General features: G+C 30.9%; 4 protein-coding genes across 13 annotated transcripts in view; 1 reads left to right on the top strand and 3 right to left on the bottom strand.

Moving 5' to 3' along the window:
• LOC100643263 (TGF-beta receptor type-1) overlaps window positions 1-5824 on the bottom strand; it is a 68478-nt gene extending 62654 nt beyond the window's left edge. For 4 of the 7 annotated variants that reach the window (XM_048406421.1, XM_048406424.1, XM_048406419.1 and 1 more), the window contains exon 1: window positions 4671-5824. In XM_048406421.1, coding sequence (XP_048262378.1) covers window positions 4671-4755 — 85 coding nt within the window. In that variant the 5' untranslated portion in view covers window positions 4756-5824. The remainder of the gene's footprint in view (window positions 1-4670) is intronic. The other 3 variants (XM_048406423.1, XM_048406422.1, XM_048406425.1) reach the window with 3 other exon arrangements.
• Window positions 5825-6335: 511 nt separating this feature from the next.
• LOC100647643 (UDP-glucose 6-dehydrogenase) lies at window positions 6336-12349 on the bottom strand. 3 transcript variants are annotated; one of them, XM_048406426.1, is made up of 7 exons: window positions 12064-12348; window positions 10857-10935; window positions 10485-10783; window positions 8839-9036; window positions 8132-8578; window positions 7898-8053; window positions 6336-7828 (listed from the first exon to the last, which is right to left on the bottom strand). In XM_048406426.1, the coding sequence occupies exons 3-7, from the start codon at window positions 10605-10607 to the stop codon at window positions 7652-7654; spliced, it is 1101 nt and encodes a 366-aa protein (XP_048262383.1). In that variant the 5' UTR covers window positions 10608-10783; window positions 10857-10935; window positions 12064-12348; the 3' UTR covers window positions 6336-7651. The 3 variants fall into 3 exon arrangements, with proteins under 3 accessions (XP_048262383.1, XP_003402307.1, XP_012173852.1); XM_003402259.4 differs by having other exon boundaries at window positions 10485-10967; window positions 12064-12349; XM_012318462.3 differs by lacking the exon at window positions 10857-10935.
• Window positions 12350-12898: 549 nt separating this feature from the next.
• LOC100646610 (60S ribosomal protein L7a) lies at window positions 12899-14868 on the top strand. The gene is made up of 6 exons (XM_003402251.3): window positions 12899-13058; window positions 13403-13517; window positions 13629-13778; window positions 13875-14095; window positions 14304-14426; window positions 14628-14868. Exons 1-6 carry the CDS (start codon window positions 13044-13046, stop codon window positions 14808-14810), a joined length of 807 nt encoding a protein of 268 aa, XP_003402299.1. The 5' UTR covers window positions 12899-13043; the 3' UTR covers window positions 14811-14868.
• On the bottom strand, window positions 14818-19047 carry LOC100645392 (vacuolar protein sorting-associated protein 53 homolog). Of its 2 annotated transcripts, none has more exons than XM_020867612.2 (13): window positions 18617-19047; window positions 18056-18456; window positions 17845-17965; window positions 17627-17763; window positions 17120-17552; window positions 16691-17037; window positions 16467-16619; window positions 16262-16387; window positions 16102-16180; window positions 15882-16030; window positions 15649-15814; window positions 15393-15539; window positions 14818-15325 (listed from the first exon to the last, which is right to left on the bottom strand). In XM_020867612.2, the coding sequence occupies exons 1-13, from the start codon at window positions 18701-18703 to the stop codon at window positions 15164-15166; spliced, it is 2508 nt and encodes an 835-aa protein (XP_020723271.1). In that variant the 5' UTR covers window positions 18704-19047; the 3' UTR covers window positions 14818-15163. The 2 variants fall into 2 exon arrangements, with proteins under 2 accessions (XP_020723271.1, XP_020723272.1); XM_020867613.2 differs by lacking the exon at window positions 18617-19047 and adding an exon at window positions 18541-18582.
• Between the last annotated feature and the right edge of the window lie 403 nt (window positions 19048-19450).

The following is a 19450-nucleotide window of genomic DNA, read 5'->3' as shown; positions in this document are numbered from 1 at the left end:
ATGAAGTCGATTAAAGTAAAATAAATATAAATGATAAATATGACTATTGTAAAATATGTATAAAAAGTAAAAATTAGTAAATAACTTCAAATTCATTCACTGAGCATGGGTCATAGAGTAAATTTTGTAGTTATGACATGGCAGGGGACTGAGAATTTCACGTATAGGAGGTCATTTTTGGATATAATATAAATTAAATTGATAGTTTTTCAGAATTTCCCTTATGAAGTTACGGTTATTATTTTTCTCTGTCATGTAAATATACTACTGTAAATATACTGTAAATATACTATTTAACGTTTTCAAAAGTGTTAAAAATTGAGATACACAAAAAATTTCCACTTTGTAGATACAATTAGTATGCAATTCATCCTCGCTATCTAGAATGTAGTTTAGTTAGAAATAATATTCAGTCTTTGATATCTCATAAACAGTGAACTATATATATAGTAATTATCATAAAAATTAGTATTACAAGTTCACTGTTTATGAGATATCAAAGACTTAATATTATTTCTATTATATAGAATATTTTATATATATATAATTAAAAGCATTGCTGATAATTTATAAAAAATAGGAAACACGACTATGACTAGAAGAATAATAAAAAATTATGCATGTATATGGTACACATACAGTAAGGATCGGGATTCCGCAAGAAAAAGAAAATAAACAAAGAAATTTTGAAAATAATCTAATCACGATATGCTAAAGTATACATAGTCAAATATACAATAGGACTGTTTCTGTCGCGTGCCAATCGAAGACTGCCACTTTTTTCCGTTACGTTGACTGTATGATCGCGCAACACCTATCCACGATTTAACCGTCACGTCAACTCGCACTTCAAAAATACTTTGTCTCATCGCAGTTACTAATTTCTACATACAAATGTCTGTATAAAATATAAGACATATAACGAAGATAAAAGAAACATTAGTAACATATACAATGATGAGAAAAACTAAACACAATTTATAAAATTTTCAATATTACACAACATTACAATATTACAAATTACAACCAATGGAGTGACATAAAAATCAACATCACGCCATCTTTCGAAGGCTGACAAACCTTTTTTTACAAAGATACTGCAATACTACACAAGATATATATGTTTATTTCTATACGCTGTTTATGTTGCTTTTGTAATGTGCGTATGGTTAATATTATTAATTCAATATTGTTAATTTTAATAATATTTATCCTATTGAGGCTCGCCATTTCGAAATGTACTATTTCATCGAAATAAAATAATTTTTAACGATAATATTTCCCTTAATTAAATCGTCATTTCAAGGGTTCAGGATCATTTCACAGTCATATAGTAAAATAGGTCGTTGAACTCGTCTTAACAACGGCTACAACGGTACAAAGTAAAAAATACATAGTGTCATTTTATATGTAGTATCAATGTCAAGATGACCTTAACTTCTTCCCAAAAAAACAATTTTTTTGAAATTTCTTAGCCGATTTTATCCAAAATTTCTAGCCGATTGAAAGCTGTTTAACTTTTATTTGAAACATATGTATCTTGGTTAAATTATGGGAAGTACCTGAAAATCATGGCGGTATAACGTTACATGGTACAACCTGTAGATTCTATCAAAAATTGTACAACGCTTTAATTTTAATCAAAAATAAAATAAAAATAAAACACGTTACGTTGTAATATTCTGTAATATTCTATTATATGCAGTAAATTCAGTAAAATACAATATCAATATATTATTCTGTTAGGTTAAATATAGATTTTATAACACTTTATAATACAATCTTGTTCTATTTCATAAAAACGTAATAAATTCTATATTATATTGGGCAATTATATTACACATAGAAAAATATACATGTATAATTATACTATGTACATATAGTAAAATAAGTAAAGTTGAGTATCTACATAAAATTTTAGTATACATATTCAATATACACAGATTATATCAGAAATACAGAGACACTACAGAACCACCACATAGATATGTATTCACATAGATGCTACATATTTCACCGTCAATGTACGTAAATAAAAGTTCTGAATTTAACAAATACATGCATTAGTTTTATCTGAAAAAGTCGGAAAACATATCAGCTTGCAAAACCTCCCAATTTCAAAGTTCAAATGTCGCAATTTTAAAGTGTCACATTGCAAAATAAAAATTATTATTTATCAAATTGACACAGTGAATTGATACAATTACATACAGTGAAAATTATCAAATAAAAATTGCAGAGTCTCTTAACTTCAAACATTACGCCGATGCGATTCAAATTATTTGCAAAGTTACCGAAAATATTCGAACGAAGTATCCTGAAATATATATTCTTCTGTTGTGAGAGGCAGCAATTTCTTCGAGACGAGTGTGAGTGGTATCGAAAGAAGGTCAACAAGACACCGAAAGAGGCAAAAACAAAATGAGATTGATCGTAAAGTATCTTAATTAACTATCAACGAAACGTGGTGCTAAAAGGCCGTGCTCTGACTATAAGGATGTGTTTATAATAATAATAAATTCATAGCATACGTAGACTGGTAAGTCGAGGTAGCACGACGAAGCGAGCGACGTTGGAAAATCAATCATTTGCATACACATTGCACGCACAATTTACACGAATGATTACGTATCTCGCGAAGACGATTGGATTTCAAAATCACGAGATACCGCTTATCGACGTCTTCGTTATGAAAATAACTACCATGTAATAAAAGTAATTACTGTACCGCGATTTTGAAACCAAGTTTCGATCTTAGGAAGGTTTCTACATAACAAAAATAGCAAGTATTTTTTCTTGTACATATAGTTCAAATATTTAACGATTTAACTATAAGAGACGAATTAATTTATTAATTTGTATATGCTTTTAGTCTTTTCAATAAATTTTTCATTTAATTAATACATGTATATTTATCGGTAGTTTCCTTAATTTTTTAGTTTGAATTAAGTTTAGTTTCAGCTGTCGTCATTTATATTGGACTTTAAGATGAAATATGTTACTGAGAATATGTGAGAACTTATACATATGTAGGCATATAATAATTTAGATCTTTTTTACTGCCTTTCTAAAGAATTATCTATATAAAAAGTATGATTATACATGATATACATATTATATTTACACAAATTTGGTTAAAACCAAGCATTCTTTTACTTTGTAATATCAAATAATATACTATCATATTTTTAGTGTACTGCATTGTCAATTATTGTCTACGATGAAATAGTATCTACATATCATTGCTAACATTCGAGTTCTTCAATAATTCTTTTGTACTTAAATTTCATTCTAATTCACTTTTACAACCTCTAATACATTACATCACAAAATTGAATGCTACAATTCGATAGTTTACATTGTTTAAGTTATAACAATAACAAATATTTATAAAATTATTATTTTAACATTTCGAGAAACATTGTTACAATTTGTTCAGTTTCAATAGGTCTACATTGCATTTTATAAATATTTTCAGCTATAGTGATCTTTAGTTAAATTATATTATACTACACATAACATAGTATTATTTCTGTCTATATTCTAATTTGTCATTTAAGTAACTAATTTATCGGTTCGACTATCTGATTCAGATTGAAAATAATATTTTTTCAAAGACATAAAAATAATGTAACAATTACAAATAATGAATGTAAAAATCAAGGTACAGTGTGTATCTAACATAACAAGCAATATTATTTATAGAATGACTGTGAATATTATTCAGATTTTCTTTGTGCTTTTACGTAAACATATATAGAATACATCATACCTGAGGTCTGAATGAAATAGGTTAGTAATAATTTTATAACAAAACACTACTTTATAGTGGCAAAAAAGTAGTTACCAGATAAATTGTGCGTGAAACAGGGAGTTTATATTCATACAGTTTGTGCCGATGAAACATATACCCTTCCGCATACTCGACGAGCCTCGATACAACAAGATTAATTCGGCCCTTCTGCATTCGCGCATGATGCCGCGTTGCTTACGGCTTACGCAACGTTACGTAGTCCGGAAAGTAAAAAAAAAAAAAAAAAAAAAGGAAAAGAGGGGAAGAGCAGGAAGAACGGTCGGGCAGAAGTCGGAAAGAAGAGAAGAATGAGAAACAGGTAGAAACGAATCCACGAATGAAATTAGGGAGGAAAAGATCGACTCGAGAAAGGATCATACAATATATATACTACGTATGTACAATGATTAGAAAAAGTATCGGAACATGCCCTTATATTCAAGCGAAGCCTTTTTTTATCAAGTTCTAGAGTTTTTCATTAAATGTTTGTTCATCAAAAAGTTGTCAAATGACAAACTAATTCTACTCCACTTTTTGCCAATTTCACCATTTCATTATCTCATTTCATGATTAACGTTCAATTCTCGAGAAACAAATGTCTTATTTCAACAACTTTATTTATTGAATATGGTATAAGGTATAAACAATAGTAAATTTTAAAAATACTGTCTGTAACATCATCATCATTTTTCTGTATATTTCAATTTGCGGAATGATTTATATGATACGAAAATTAATATATAAGGACCTAAGTAATTAGTACGTATATGCTGTAGTAGTTTTTGTAACCACTGTAAAAAAAAGAAGCAACGAGAAATAGGAAGACAGAACGAATGAGAGAGAAACTAAACTGACGGGCAATGGAAGCATTACATACCGTCCACAATGCATGACGTGTGGAATAAACAGAGGAGCGCCAGAGCGAGAAAGCTCGCTATGCCGCCGTCGCACGCGCCTCTCATCTTCCCTTGAGTTTTCCTTGTGATCGTTGGTAGTGGAGGTGATGGTGGTTGTGGTGGTGATGATGGTATGGTGATGGTGGTGGTGATGGTGATAGTGATAGCGATAGCGATAGTGATAGTGGCAGTGATAGTGATAGTGGTGGTGACGGTAGTCGTCGTGGTCGTTGTCGTCGTCGTCGTCGTCGTCCTCGTCGTCGTCGTTGTTGTTGTCCTCGTCGTTGTTCTCGTCGTCCACGGCCTCGCTATCCTCTCGCGAAAAAACAAATTTTCGCGAAAGCAGCCGCAGCTCAATGGCGACGACAGCAAACGGCGACACGAGGATCGCGGTCGACGTAGCCACGGCGGTATCTTGATACCCAGAATATCATCTTCTTGTCGACGTGGGGCTAAGGCCAAGTTCCCCGTCGACGGAACACTTGTCACCGTTGATCGCCTCTCGCTCTCATACGAGCACACACGCGTACACAAACTGAATGCACAGTGGTTCTTCGTTACTCGGCTCTCGTGTTATTTTTCCTTCGTTCTTCCTCACGTCTCACTCTCATCTCGTAACTCGTGGTGTTCGCGCTAACAAGGTCCCTCCTTTTTTTTTCTTAACCTCTCCCACTCTCTCTCTCTCTCTCTTGTGTTTTTCGTTCACCGCGCCGATGATCGAACACCAACTCCACACACTTTACACTGCGAACAATCGACAATAAAACGAAAGGTTACTTTTTTTTCGTAATGTGTTCAAGCGCTTCACGCCAAGAACCTCGTTGCCTCTCATCGTCTACATCGCGCAAGGCAAGCCGCCATTTTCCTACTGTACTGATAGGCCCGGCCTATTATCCCTGTTGGCCAACAGAGAGAGAGAAGCTTGCACCGACAAAGAAAAAACCAACAACGAACGTAATGATTCACTGACAATTCGATGAATGGTTCGATCTCGCGCGAATCACGCGACACCAACTCTTTGACATCATCGTCCGGCTTGTAAACGTAACCTCCAGACAACTGTCACGCGGACCACTTACGAATTTTCACGGCGAGACTGAGACACACAACGACTCGTGCTGTTGCTACTGCTTACTGCTGCCGCTACTGCTGCTGCCTCTGCTTCTGCAACCAGTAGTTCGTTCAGCGGCGCCATCGCTCTTCCAAATCAGGGCCGTAAATATCAACATCGACATCACCGCGAATTTCAAGGATTTTTGTTAATTACTTTTATCACTTCATTCGGAATTTCGTATATCGATTACGGAATTAATTTAACGATAAATTATCAATTTGCAAAAAATTGACAAGTTTAATGATATCATTCCTTCAACAATGTTCTAGTTATTATATTCATACTCTATATATATATATATATGACGATGATGATACCAGTAATAATTTTTACATTAAAGAAAAATTTTTTCTTATTTTTTTCAAATTAAATTTTTCTTTTAATTGTCCTTCATTTCAGGGAGCAGAAGGCTGAAATATTTATTTAAAAATAGTGTACAGTATTTCGCTTAAGGAATGTTAATGGAATATATATGTATGTATATACTAAGTGTATTAATGTATTGATGTAAACAATCAATAAGGACACTGAATTAGAAAACTTTCTATTAACATTTATTTATAAATCTCGTGTATATAACCACAAAAGTAAGTTATTTTGCTTGGAATAAATCAATATTAAATTATCTGTTTATACCAGTTTCCTGTAATTACGTACAATGGAAATAGTTCTTGTAAAATTATCATGAATATTTTAACTTGCTAATCTTCTAAGACTTTGTTTTTTATAAATGGTATACATATTATACATTATACAAAACATTTTGATATCAAACATATATCAAATATATTTGACATATAATATAATATACCAAATATAACATTGATATTATTGCTTACTTTTTTCATTCCTTCCTAATGTTACTACCACAAAAGAATATAATATTTTGAAACTAATATTTTCTCTACAATAAAGCAGAGAACAACTTTTATAACAATTTCATTATAACATTAAAAGTAGTAGTACCATTAAGAACGAATTATTTACACTTATAAAAATATCTAATAAGAGCGTAGTATTTAAAATTAAATGGAAAACTATAGGAAAAGTTTTCCAAAAATGCAATAAATGAATATGGAAGTATGAAAAAATAGAGTTACAATAATTCTCCACATAATGGAAAATACTAATACATCTTTTTAAGTTAAAATATTGGTAAGTATTGTACTGTATCCTATAATGTCATAGTGTATCGCAATAAGTCATGTAATTAGTATCAAAAACTTCATACCTCCGTGCTCTCTCGCGCAGTATTTGTTTTATATGCGTAACATATATTGCACAAAAAGTAAAGGAATATTCTTTGTTTGTTTCTTTTAAAATAGGATCTTTCGCTATAGATCGCGTAAATGCCCACTTGTAAAAAGAATAAAGCTACAGTATTTACCATCATAATTATAATAATTGCAAATATCTACATATCAAATTATGTAAAAAGTATATATAAATGTTTGATACAACTGACGTTGTTCACTACTACAAACAATTACAATAAGTGATATATATTAGGTACATACTTATTCTCAAAAAGGCGCATTTGCTTCCAACATTTATGATCTTAAATCTAAGCTCTATCAAAAATGCTCGATCTTTCAAAATTTTGTGAATCTACATTTTTTGTAAATTTGGAGAAATTGTAAGCTAATTTACTATTTTACAGAATCTGTAAAAGAGGAAAATGCTTTAAATAAAAGCAAATACTACTTTCTATATCAAGATTATTCCATGGAGGGTATAAAATCTAGTACATTTCGGAATTTACAAGATTCTAAACCCACTCGCGTGATAATTAAAATATTTATGAAATCAAATGAATTCGGTTTCATATGACAACCTGCGTATATTTATTTATATTTGAGGTTGACTCCCCCATGCCCTCGAAAGTACGGTCCTCGTAATTCTTTTGCCAATAGTCTGTACGATAAAACCTATCTTTTGTAACCTATCGTGATCCAAAATTTTTCTTCCATCGAAAATATATGCGGGTTTCATCATGTTAATATAAATTCGTTTGTAATCCAGTTCCTAAAACAAATAATAAATCATAAAATAATCGTAAAACTATTTTTTAAAATAATTACAATTGTTACTTACTACAAACTCATCCCATTCGGTACACAGCACTATAGCGTGTGTATCTTTCGTAACACTATAAGCGTCTTTATAAATACTGATCCTGCTTTTTACGTATTCTGGATCATTAGTTACACTCGGATGTGTCAAATCCTCGATAATTTGACTCTCCTCGACCTTTATAAGAGAAAAAATATACAAAACGCTTAGTAACTAATCAAATGTACATATTACATTCTCATCGATGAGAATTACCTTGGGATCATATATATGAAGCATAGCACCCTCATCGAGTAGGGTCTTAGCAACATGAATGGCCGGTGACTCACGCGTGTCGCCAGTATTTTTCTTAAAGGCAAAGCCTAGCATAGAAATACTTTTGTCCGTGACGGTATTGAACAGAGACTCGATTACTTTCGCGGAGAACCTAGATTTCTGGTATTCATTCATGTCTATGACTTGTTGCCAATAGGCCGCCACCTCCGGTAAGTTTAGACATTCGCAGATATACACCAAATTAAGAATATCCTTTTGAAAGCACGAACCACCAAATCCGACCGATGCGTGAAGGAACTTCGATCCTATTCGAGAATCAAGGCCAACAGCCCGTGCTACCTCAGACACGTCCGCGCCAGTCGCTTCACATACCGCCGACAAGGAATTTATGCTTGATATGCGTTGCGCCAAAAAGGCATTGGCAGCCTAAAATCACAATTAATTCAAATAATTACATAATGGTTTTACGTATAAGCTCGACTACGTGCCATAGCAACATGATATTTCAAATGTAAAACATGACGACGCAGCATTGTCATTTATTTGACAAATAATGTTGTCTTTCCGTCTTTAATATTATCAATGTATACATTGCGTTGAAATTAGTTAATTTCGTTCATTAGCATATCGCAAACAGCAACGGTATCGTTTCGCCAATAAACCAATATTTTATTTTCTGCTTTTACCAGCTTGGATAACTCCGAACTCCAAGTGTTCGTAGTTAAAATATTCTTCCTTGGAATCCAATGCTCGTAAACTTTGCATAATTCCTCGATGGCCGCCTGCCCTTCCGGCGAGTCCTCGCCTCCGATTAAAACGCGGTCTGCATTCACTAAATCCTCAATTGCGGTTCCCTCCGCCAAGAACTCCGGGTTTGATAAGATCTGAAGAAGAGATTATGCCTTTCCTGTTACTCTCGTTTTGCACGATTGCGATAAAACTAAGAACACGTGACAAATAATAGAAAGGCTGATTAGCTGAGAAAGAAAAAAGGTCACGAACGATACGTGGCGAATGAAAAGCAGTTCGAATAGAAATTCTTGTACACTTGAGCAGATACGAACTCATCAAGTATTAAATCAGGTAATTCCAAAGCCCGACAATTAATATGTATATTGATCATAGACGTAAGCAAGAATCAGGAATATTATTCATTGGATATCATCGAACGATTATTTCAAAATATTGTTGAAATGATAAATTGAACAGCTGTGGAATTAAATATTTATATAGGGTCGTACACAGCTGATAATTATACACTATTCAGAATAATTAAAGAATCAATTATTTGACTTTCTCGTTTGCAATATTTACTTTTAATCGTGACTCAATTTCGAAATTTATCCCTTATTATGTTTCTGAAATTTTAAACTAGCAAGTATATTTGAAGCATTTTAAAAGATACTTAAATTGCATTAGCATAGCCCATAAACAGAAAGGAAAAAGATTAATCCACATGCACTAAAAGTTGTATCTGGCGAGCGGCGAGCCTAAAAATAGCTTCAAAGGATACAGTAAAATACTCTATTACAAGCAACAAGCGACTGTTCTAAACTTCCTTTGCTCTTGTTTTACTTCGATACTCAATCCAATAAACTACATATCTATCTGCTCAATCTTGGCTTCTGAGTACTTTTACACAACGGAGTACAGGAAGCCAGCCACGTGGCATTCGACCCATTACTTTCTAGATTCTACACGACTTTAAAATCTAGAGAGAGCAACGAGAGGGAAACAAAGAAGTTCCCAGAAAAGGATTTATACTTCGATCAAAGTAATTAGCATTTTACAACTGCCTTGCACGATGATTTAACAACTAACAATATTCTGTTGAATTTGCAAGTCGTAGCTTATGAATTTCTCTTTTATAATTTCACGGTCTTGAGATATAGGATAATAAGACTATTTGTAATTTATGGAATTGATAAAATCTCGTTTGATTTATCACCGAAATTGTTAGGATTATACAAGGAAATGTATTAATAATTTACAATTCATGCCGATGTTTATATAAGAAAATATATAAAATACTTGAAATAAAGTATTCGTTATAATATTTGAAGGACGAAAGAAATCTCTATTTAGATTTCACCTTTTTAAATGCTTAAAGATATAAATTTGCATCAACATCCCCGGTTTACTTAGGACTTGTAAAATTTCATTAATATTAGTTTCATTAAGTAAAAGGGTCTAGAACGCGAAATTAAACCATTTTTTACTTCTCCCATAAGCTTTCCTTACATAAAATTGTCTATTACGCAGTAAAAACATTCGATCAAGATTTCGCCGACATGGTTGATGCAGTCGTAAATTTCCGTAACGGAAATGTTACCTGATACGATACTCCTGGTTTATGATTGGCACGCAAAATATTCATGATACTCTCCGCTGCTCTGACTGGGACTGTGCTCTTCTCCACAACGATTTTGTCCCCGGTCGCAATTTCCGCGATCATTCTGGCTGCGTTCTCGACGTACTTCAAATCGGCTGCCCTTCCTTTCCCATTGCCAAATGTTTTTGTCGGCGTGTTGACCGAGATAAAAATTAAATCAGCCTCCTGGATCGCGGTCTCGATGTCCGTAGAAAAGAATAAATTTTTGCCGCGACATTTACGCACAACCTCATCGAGACCTGGTTCATAGATTGGAAGCTTTTCTGAGTTCCATTGTGCAATTCTTTCTTTACTCTTGTCCACTACAGTCACCTGAATCTCTGGGCACTTCAAGGCTATCACGCTACACGTCGGTCCACCTACATATCCGGCACCGATACCGCAAATCTTTCTGATAGTCATATCGATCGATTTATATCGTACCTATCAATCATTTAACTATTGCTAGTTATCTTCTTCGGAGGAAAATAGTTTGTATAGTAATAAAAAATAATATATAATGGATTAATATATATATACACTGCAATAATCATTAACTATCGCAACATTGCACATATCTTTATTTCTAATGAAGCTATTTTCTATCAGATTCTGCATTTTACTTTTACAGTACCAAATTTTGGAAGTCATATGAGAGTAGTATATGCTACTAACTGATACGAAATTTGATATTAATTAATCATGTAATAAGTATGTGCTATAATAAAAGCAATGATGTGCAAATACTTTTTGTGGCCACTTGAGTGTATTTACTTTTCACAGGTTCATAAAGTTTTTAGGGAATGATATCAAATTTTTATTTCGTAATGTTTATTTCATATGTATATTTACTGGAAAAATTATAGTTATTTAGTGCTAACTGACACTAAGAATTATAGCTGCAATATACTGTATTTACAATTACAACAGTAATTTATTATCGGCAAACATTTTTGCACCGACATTTGCAGACACCGAGATCTTCTAAATTGAGAAGTATGTTGATAATATTAATCTGTAGTTAAATAAATCGAAATTAACCGAGATGTTTTTTCCGCGATATTCTTCTCTTATTAAACTGGAAATTGAAAGATTCTGTCGGAATATATATATGTTCCGTTGATGTTTTACTGAAACGTAAATTTGATTGTGTACGAGTTACAAAATTTGTATAATAATATAACGAAAAAAAAAACAATTAATTTTAACAATTAGTTGCATTCTTTTTTCACAGACTATCCTCAACGGTAATTTAAGTACACATATTCATATTTTCACCGATTCAAATAAAGTATGCTTTTCAATGAAAAATGTTGCGTACTGCTATAATTTAATTTGGATTTGATAGAATTAACATTAAAGATGTATTTAACACGTTTTTGTCAGTAATCGCGAGCGGAATTCTGCATGACTTCAGCATACGATGCAAGTAGTGACCATAAAATCTATTACTAGCTTTAAACAGGTAGAATAGAAATCTTCAGTAATAACGTTTAAGATAATATAAAACGATTATAATTAATGTATATATTAACATTACCTGTAATGGTCCAAAAACTACACCCGAATAGAAAATGTGAGATTTCTCAGAATCGTCAGTGGGAGGGAAGGAAATGTCACGATAAGTCGGAAACTAACACTAATCATCCAGGTTACGTACTGTCACGAACACACTGATAAACGAAAGTTTTTCGAATACCAAGTATCAGCTTTCATGACAGATGAGTATCTTAGACGGATTGTCGACACATTATGAACTTAGCACATCATAGCCGCTACGCGTCTTCCTTCAGAAAATAGTCCAGAATGGAGGCGCGAAGATCGCACGCGCGATCCATCGTTGCCATCGTTGCCACATTTTCGTCCCTAGTGAATTCGAGCATGCGTCCTTTGAACAGTTTTAATTTGTTACCACATCTTTCAAATATATAAACATATTTTGGAAAGAAAACTTGTTCTCAAACTATATCTTAGGCGTAACGTTAATTATTACGATTATGTTTCGTTGATATAAAAATCTAAATCAATATGCGTATAATTTCTGTGCTTCATATGCATAGAATCTTAATGTATTCATATCCATAAATCTTACAATTATTCATCTCATATTTTATATTTTTCTATTTGTATCTTTTCTGTTTGTAAATTTATAAATTTTCTATTTATACATATATTTTCACGAAAGAAATAATAATTATAAAGAAATAAAGTATAAAGAAATAATAATATTTCATCTTTTTCCTTTTTTCAAATTTAAAAAGATAATTAGGATTATTTTTAAAAATATATTGCAATAAGTGGTTTGAAGAAATAGAAACAATCATTGTATTTCTTTTCTAGAAGCAAGTAATTACATTAAAATTTTAATTGTCAAGTGGCGCTGTTGTATGCTTGTGGTGGCGCTGTTGCATGAACCTTTCTTTACGTTCTTGGCGGTCATACTTTGCGTTGTTCTAAGCAAAGTACAAACTTTTATATCCATTGTAATATAAAAGATCCGTTAGGTTTTGTGTTAAAACGATGGTTCAAAAGAAGGTAAATTTACTAAATTGCTAAATAAGATTAATATTTCTAACAATAATTAGTTACTGTTATGAATTATAGTGGTTCGATCTCAGCATGTTTTGGACATATGATGTTATAAATATATATCTTTTATATAGATTTATTTATTATATTTTATAAATTATTGGAAATGATATTGTTTATTATTATAGAAGTATATAAATTTTTGGCATTTGCAGAAGTTATAGTGTTTTAATTTTCATAAGAATAACTGCAACATTTTGCATGTACGCATGATTTTGAGTGATGATAATGAATGCATAATGATATTTATGATATAAATGGTATTAATATATGCATTCACAAAAATTTAGCCCAAGAAGAAAGTAGGAAAGAAGGTGGCTGCTGCACCTTTGGCAGTCAAGAAGGTTGAACCCAAAAAACAAACCAATCCTCTGTTTGAAAAACGTACTCGTAACTTTGGTATTGGTAAGTGGGACACATAACTTTAAATATACAAATTAATTATAGTATATTAACATTAAATAACATACAATATAACATACATGACAACAAAATAGTAAACAATCTATTATTTAGGACAGGATATTCAACCTGCTCGTGATCTTAGCCGCTTTGTGAAATGGCCCAAGTATATTCGTATTCAGCGGCAGAGAGCTGTATTGCAAAAAAGATTAAAAGTACCACCACCAATCAATCAATTTACCCAGACATTAGATAAACAAACAGGTATATTTATTTTATATTTGTTACATGCTAGAAAATAAAACAGTTAGGAAAATTTAACAATTCATAGAGATGTATCATTAACCTTTCATGTTACAGCAACACAATTATTCAAAATGTTGGAAAAATATAGACCTGATTCAGTTCTTATGAAAAGATTAAAGCTGAGAGATAGAGCTGAACAAAAAGTTATAAAGAAAGAAGATGCACCAATAAAGAAACCTAATGTGTTACGCAGTGGAACAAATACAGTCACTACACTCGTAGAACAGAAGAAAGCTCAGCTTGTGGTGATTGCCCATGATGTGGACCCAATTGAGGTATACTTCCTTGTCTCTTAAAATACTATGCAAAGTATATTTAATTGTTCTATCACAATGATGTTAGAATTTCTTCACCTGAGAATAAATTCATATAATCAATCTTTTTCAAAGGATGAAATGTGATACTGAGTAATATACAGTTGTAGTCATAAACTATTGATTACAATATTATTCTCTTTTATAGATATATTATTTTTTATCACAGGTTGTTCTATTTCTACCAGCCCTCTGTCGTAAAATGGGTGTACCTTATTGTATTGTGAAAGGTAAATCGCGATTGGGACTCCTTGTTAGGCGTAAAACTTGTACTGCACTAGCTTTGGTCCAGGTAAGGGTTTTCATCAAAGCCAACTATTCTTACGTAACATATAATTAATAATTTATAGTATGATGAATTTAAATAGAGCCAATCCAATGATAATGTTAATGATATAACTAAACAATATGTTATACTGATATAATTTTATTAGTAATATGTATTATAATTTTAATGTACTTTATTTTCAGTAACACATTATTTTTATTTCAGGTTGATTCTGGCGATAGAGCCAACTTCTCGAAATTGGTTGAAGCTATTAAGACAAACTTCAATGATAGATATGATGAAATCCGACGTCATTGGGGTGGTGGTCTCCTAGGCAGTAAATCTGCCGCTAGAATAGCTAAGTTAGAGAAAGCTAAAGCGAAGGAACTTGCACAAAAGCAGGGTTAACACCTACTTGCTTACTGAATGTTGTTTATTAAGTACAACAATAAAATACAAAACCAAAGCTTCTGTTGTTGTATATAACACACAAGTCCTTTGATTGAGACCGAAAATTTAGAATCAAAATTATTAATTTAGGAAGATCAAATTTCATTATATAAAAGCAATTTTTACTTTATTGAAATAAAGTGAAAGAATTATGTAAATTTAGTAATTATATAGTTACAATCATATTTAATTTGTATATGTACATTAAAATATAATATATATATTATAATATATATTATATATAATATTTATATAATAATTATATTATATTTTAATATATATATATATATATAAATTTTACTATAAAACATTCATATTCTTTTTTTAATTAATTTTTCCAATCTTTTTATTCGCCCAGCTTCATGTTCTGGGCTATCTTGAATGATGTGACTCCTAGTGTCATGTGAAATATCTGTATTCTCAGGTTGCTTGAACTGTTCTAGTAATAGAACTTGTTCTGTTTTTTTCAAGCCCTACGAATTATTGAGATTTTAATATGATTGTTAAGTATTCTAAATATTTATAAAAAGATTAGTTTACCTTCATATCCAAAATTTTTTGAAATTCTGGCGCTTGCAAATCTGGTAGACGTATTCTACATTGTTTTACAAACTCTTTTGGAGATTCTATTGGTGACATTACAATTTTGAGTATCATTTCCGCACTTGCCATGCCTTTTACTACTACCTGTTTATAGTAAAATATATGTTTTGATACAAATCAATATATCAAATTAATATATATAAATTAATGTGCTGATTAATTTATAAAAAGTTAATATATCAAACGAAATTACTTTAGTATATGTCGCTGGTGCTTTCCTTTGAACTTGATATCCTGTCGATGGAAGGTCCAAAAGAGCAGTTTTCAACATATGTACATCTAATAGTAATTGTTCAGCACCCACAGTATTTAAAGGTTTGCACTTATACAATTGCTGTACTAATTTTACTATAAAAGAACTGCAAAGAAATACATTTTTCATTAACTTCCTTAGTAAAACAAATTCACATTTGTTTCAATTTTTACCTGGCAAACTTGACACAGAGTTGAGTAAAATATTTTCTGCATGAAGACAACCTATCTCTGATAGTAGGTATTGTTTGTCGAAGGTGTGCCACAATAGTATTAACATAATTACTTTGGTCACCAACAACCTCTATGGCACTCCATTGAACCTAAGAGATATTTGCATATCAACAACAGTGAACAAAATCATACATATAACAATATGAAACTGAATAAGTACCTTTGTCATTGCAGTTAATGCAGATTCACATGCAGACTCTAAATCTTGAACAAGTAGTTGTATACAATTCGATATAACACTGGAAAAGTTGTTATGAATAATATTAAAAAAATTAACTAAATATCGATAACTTGAAAAGGATATGTAAATAAGTATATACTTATGAAAAATATCTTGTTCCTGAGATAGATTAATCTTTTCTGAATAACATTTATCTGTTTTTTCTCTTAATTTTTCTTCCAATTGTTGTGTTGTTTCTAAGCAATATTCGGCCGTTGTTAGTATACTGAAAAATAACTTTGTGCAATTAATTTCTTTTATAATTATTATGTTAAATAAAATGCCACCAATTAGCAAATTTTTACCAGCATATACGCGATTGCTCTTCTTTGCTAAATCTCGTGCTTTCACCTTCCTTTAGAAAGCTTTGAAAATTTTGTATAAAACCCGATGTTGAGAGGTCTCGAAAATCACGTATACTACTCATACTGGTACCAATTCCTGTACCACCTCCGATTCTGTAATAAATTTTAATTATAAAAAGTCATAAATTTAATTAATTGAAATAAAAGGCGTGTACTCTACTTACTTAGGTAAATTATTTTGTAATATTTTAAGAGCATATTCTCGCAAATATTTTTGAAAAGTTTCAGCTAAACTCAACATAATCGAGCCAGTACTAAGTTGTGTACATTGCAACATGCACTTTTTATAAAATACAAACAGATCTGCGCAAGAGGATAACACACTACTAGGACCTTCAATACCATCAAAATCTTTTGCACCAGGTGGTTGTGTTTTAGAATCTGATATAAATTTATCCATTAAATCTGCCAGATTACGATCCAAACTTTCTATATAAATGTTTAAGTATGGCTCAAAACATTTTCCTATAAGATTTGAAAATGGTGATGGTTTTGGCTTTTCGTTTTGTACCTGTTATATAATACAATTGTTAATATAAATGTTTAGTATAAATCTTAAGTAGAAGACAATTTTATACAATATTTTTTAAAACCTGGTCATTTTGTTCAAACGGATTTCCTGGAACTTTATTATCAGTCGTGTCTGCAGTAGTAATCCTTTTATTTGTTATATCCACATTTTCCAAAGTAATACCACTAAATCTTTTTGTTAATAATGATTCAAAATTACTTGTTCTTTGAATTGCATAAAGTAATAGTTTTACATCTATTTCAGAACGTCTTTTATGCATTAACTTTGTAAGATCTTCTCTTGTAACATGACAAAATTGCACAGCAATTCGTTCAGAGATCTCCCAATCTTGCGGAAAGATTGTACCAAATTTTGACTCAAAATCAAGTAAATGCTTTTTTATCCATGCATAGCGTCGATCTATTTTATCTAACCATGCAAAATCTTGATTTTCATCAAAGAGATGTGCATATTCTTGTAATTGAATACCCACAAACCAAGTAAGTAGATCTTTCCTTGTAAAAAGAATTGGTTATTACATTTGTGTTAAAACTATTTGAGTAACTAATCTTCTAATAAACATACTTACTTAACTTTAGGGTCCAACACGGATAACACTAAACAACCTTCTGTTAACTGATTAAAGTATTTTGGATTTTGACCAGAAAATGCTTGTTTAAAATCTGCTGTAATTTGTTGAGCCAGTTCAATATGTATTTGACGTACCTTTGTTTCAAAATGTTAATAAACATTATATATATATATATATTTTACTATTACTGCTATAAAAATTCATATATTACATACTTCATCAGACAATTGTTTCACTTGAGGTATATCCATGTAACTACTAAAATGTTGCATCACCTCCATCACTGCTTGCAATGGTAAAACAATTTCACCATATTGTTTCTTTTGTGTTAACACTCTAAAGTAACATGTAAATAACATTATAAAGTAATAATCACTAAATTACATGTGTTAACTATATTTTTTCTAAAAAATTATTGTACATTACTTTAAAGTATCTACACCCTCTACAAGCATATGTAAATGGTTTAAAGCTGTTATCGAGGCAGTGAGATTTCTTTTAGCAAAATCCAGTTGTTTAATATCTCTTGTTATTTCCTTAACGACCTCTTCAGATTGTTCTGCTTTATCTTTGATATCTTTGATATGCACAAATAATTTTTTTATTACTTTCTGTGCATCTTCTAATGCTGCTTTCCCATCTTGACCTACATTTGTTTGTCCACGTACTACCGAACGAATTTCCTTGTCTATGTTACATATTTTTAATTCCATGTTATTTACTACATCGTCTATATTCGATAGAGATTGTTCGGTTGGGAATAATGAATTTATATAATCGACTACATTAAAGTTTGGTTGATCCAATGGATCTGTGCTAGGTAAAACCTAAAAATTAAAAAATAATTTATATAATATAAATTCATATATATCACTAAAACAAAAAAAGAAAAAATAAATCGTAATACTTAACAAGATAAGAAAACGTTTTCTGCTCATTAAGGATAAGTGTCAGTGTATATTTTGACAGTTATATGGTCAATCTAACCTGTTCGATCACATTCTGTACATTAGGTGGAAAGGTGTAAATAGTTGAATGTAAATCTTCTAATTCATCTTCCTCGTGTCCTTCCATTTCTGTTTATGCTTCAATCTCAACTATACAACTCATATGTATTTCATTTTAAACTTATTTGTATGAGCATATGACAAGAAGATCTATAAAATGTTTATACGAATACTTCAAACCCACGATATACAAAAGCAGAAATGAATTTTATACTATAAGTATCGCTCATTCGAATATTATTTTTACGCTTCACAATACAATAGTTAATTATTTTTGTCATAAGTTCAAACAGTAAAGAGCCATCTAATGAATTTTTCATATATGTATAAATTAACATTAACACATTATTTTATGACATTTATCATTTATATTTAATGTACTGTATAACTCGTTGTAATAGCTTAGTATCTAAAAAGATTAAAAATAATTAATATTTTTATCGCTATAAAAGTAAATATTGAATAAAAGAACACATTGAAGTAAAAAAATGGCACTATTTAGGTGGTTTTCACAATATTTTTATTAATATATTAACACTTATTTCATTTCTAATATTTAAAAATTTGCACAGAATAATAAAATATTGATATTATGAATATTATATACATACATATATGTATATACAATTTTATCTTTTTCTGTTTCTTTTAATCGAATCTTTCAATTATAAATATATTATACTATAAAAAATTATTAGGAAATATATACAAGTTATGTAGCATATTACTGTAAGTAATAATATTCTTTTCGCGATAGTAATTTATCTCTTTGTCGTAGCAACTGTGTTGATTAAAATTGACAGCTCCACCTTAT

This window comes from Bombus terrestris, chromosome 6 (genome assembly GCF_910591885.1).
Source record: "Bombus terrestris chromosome 6, iyBomTerr1.2, whole genome shotgun sequence".
Taxonomy (NCBI): Eukaryota; Metazoa; Arthropoda; class Insecta; order Hymenoptera; family Apidae; genus Bombus; species Bombus terrestris.
The sequence above is the reverse complement of the archived record's forward strand: the minus strand, read 5'-3'. Positions and strand labels throughout refer to the sequence as shown.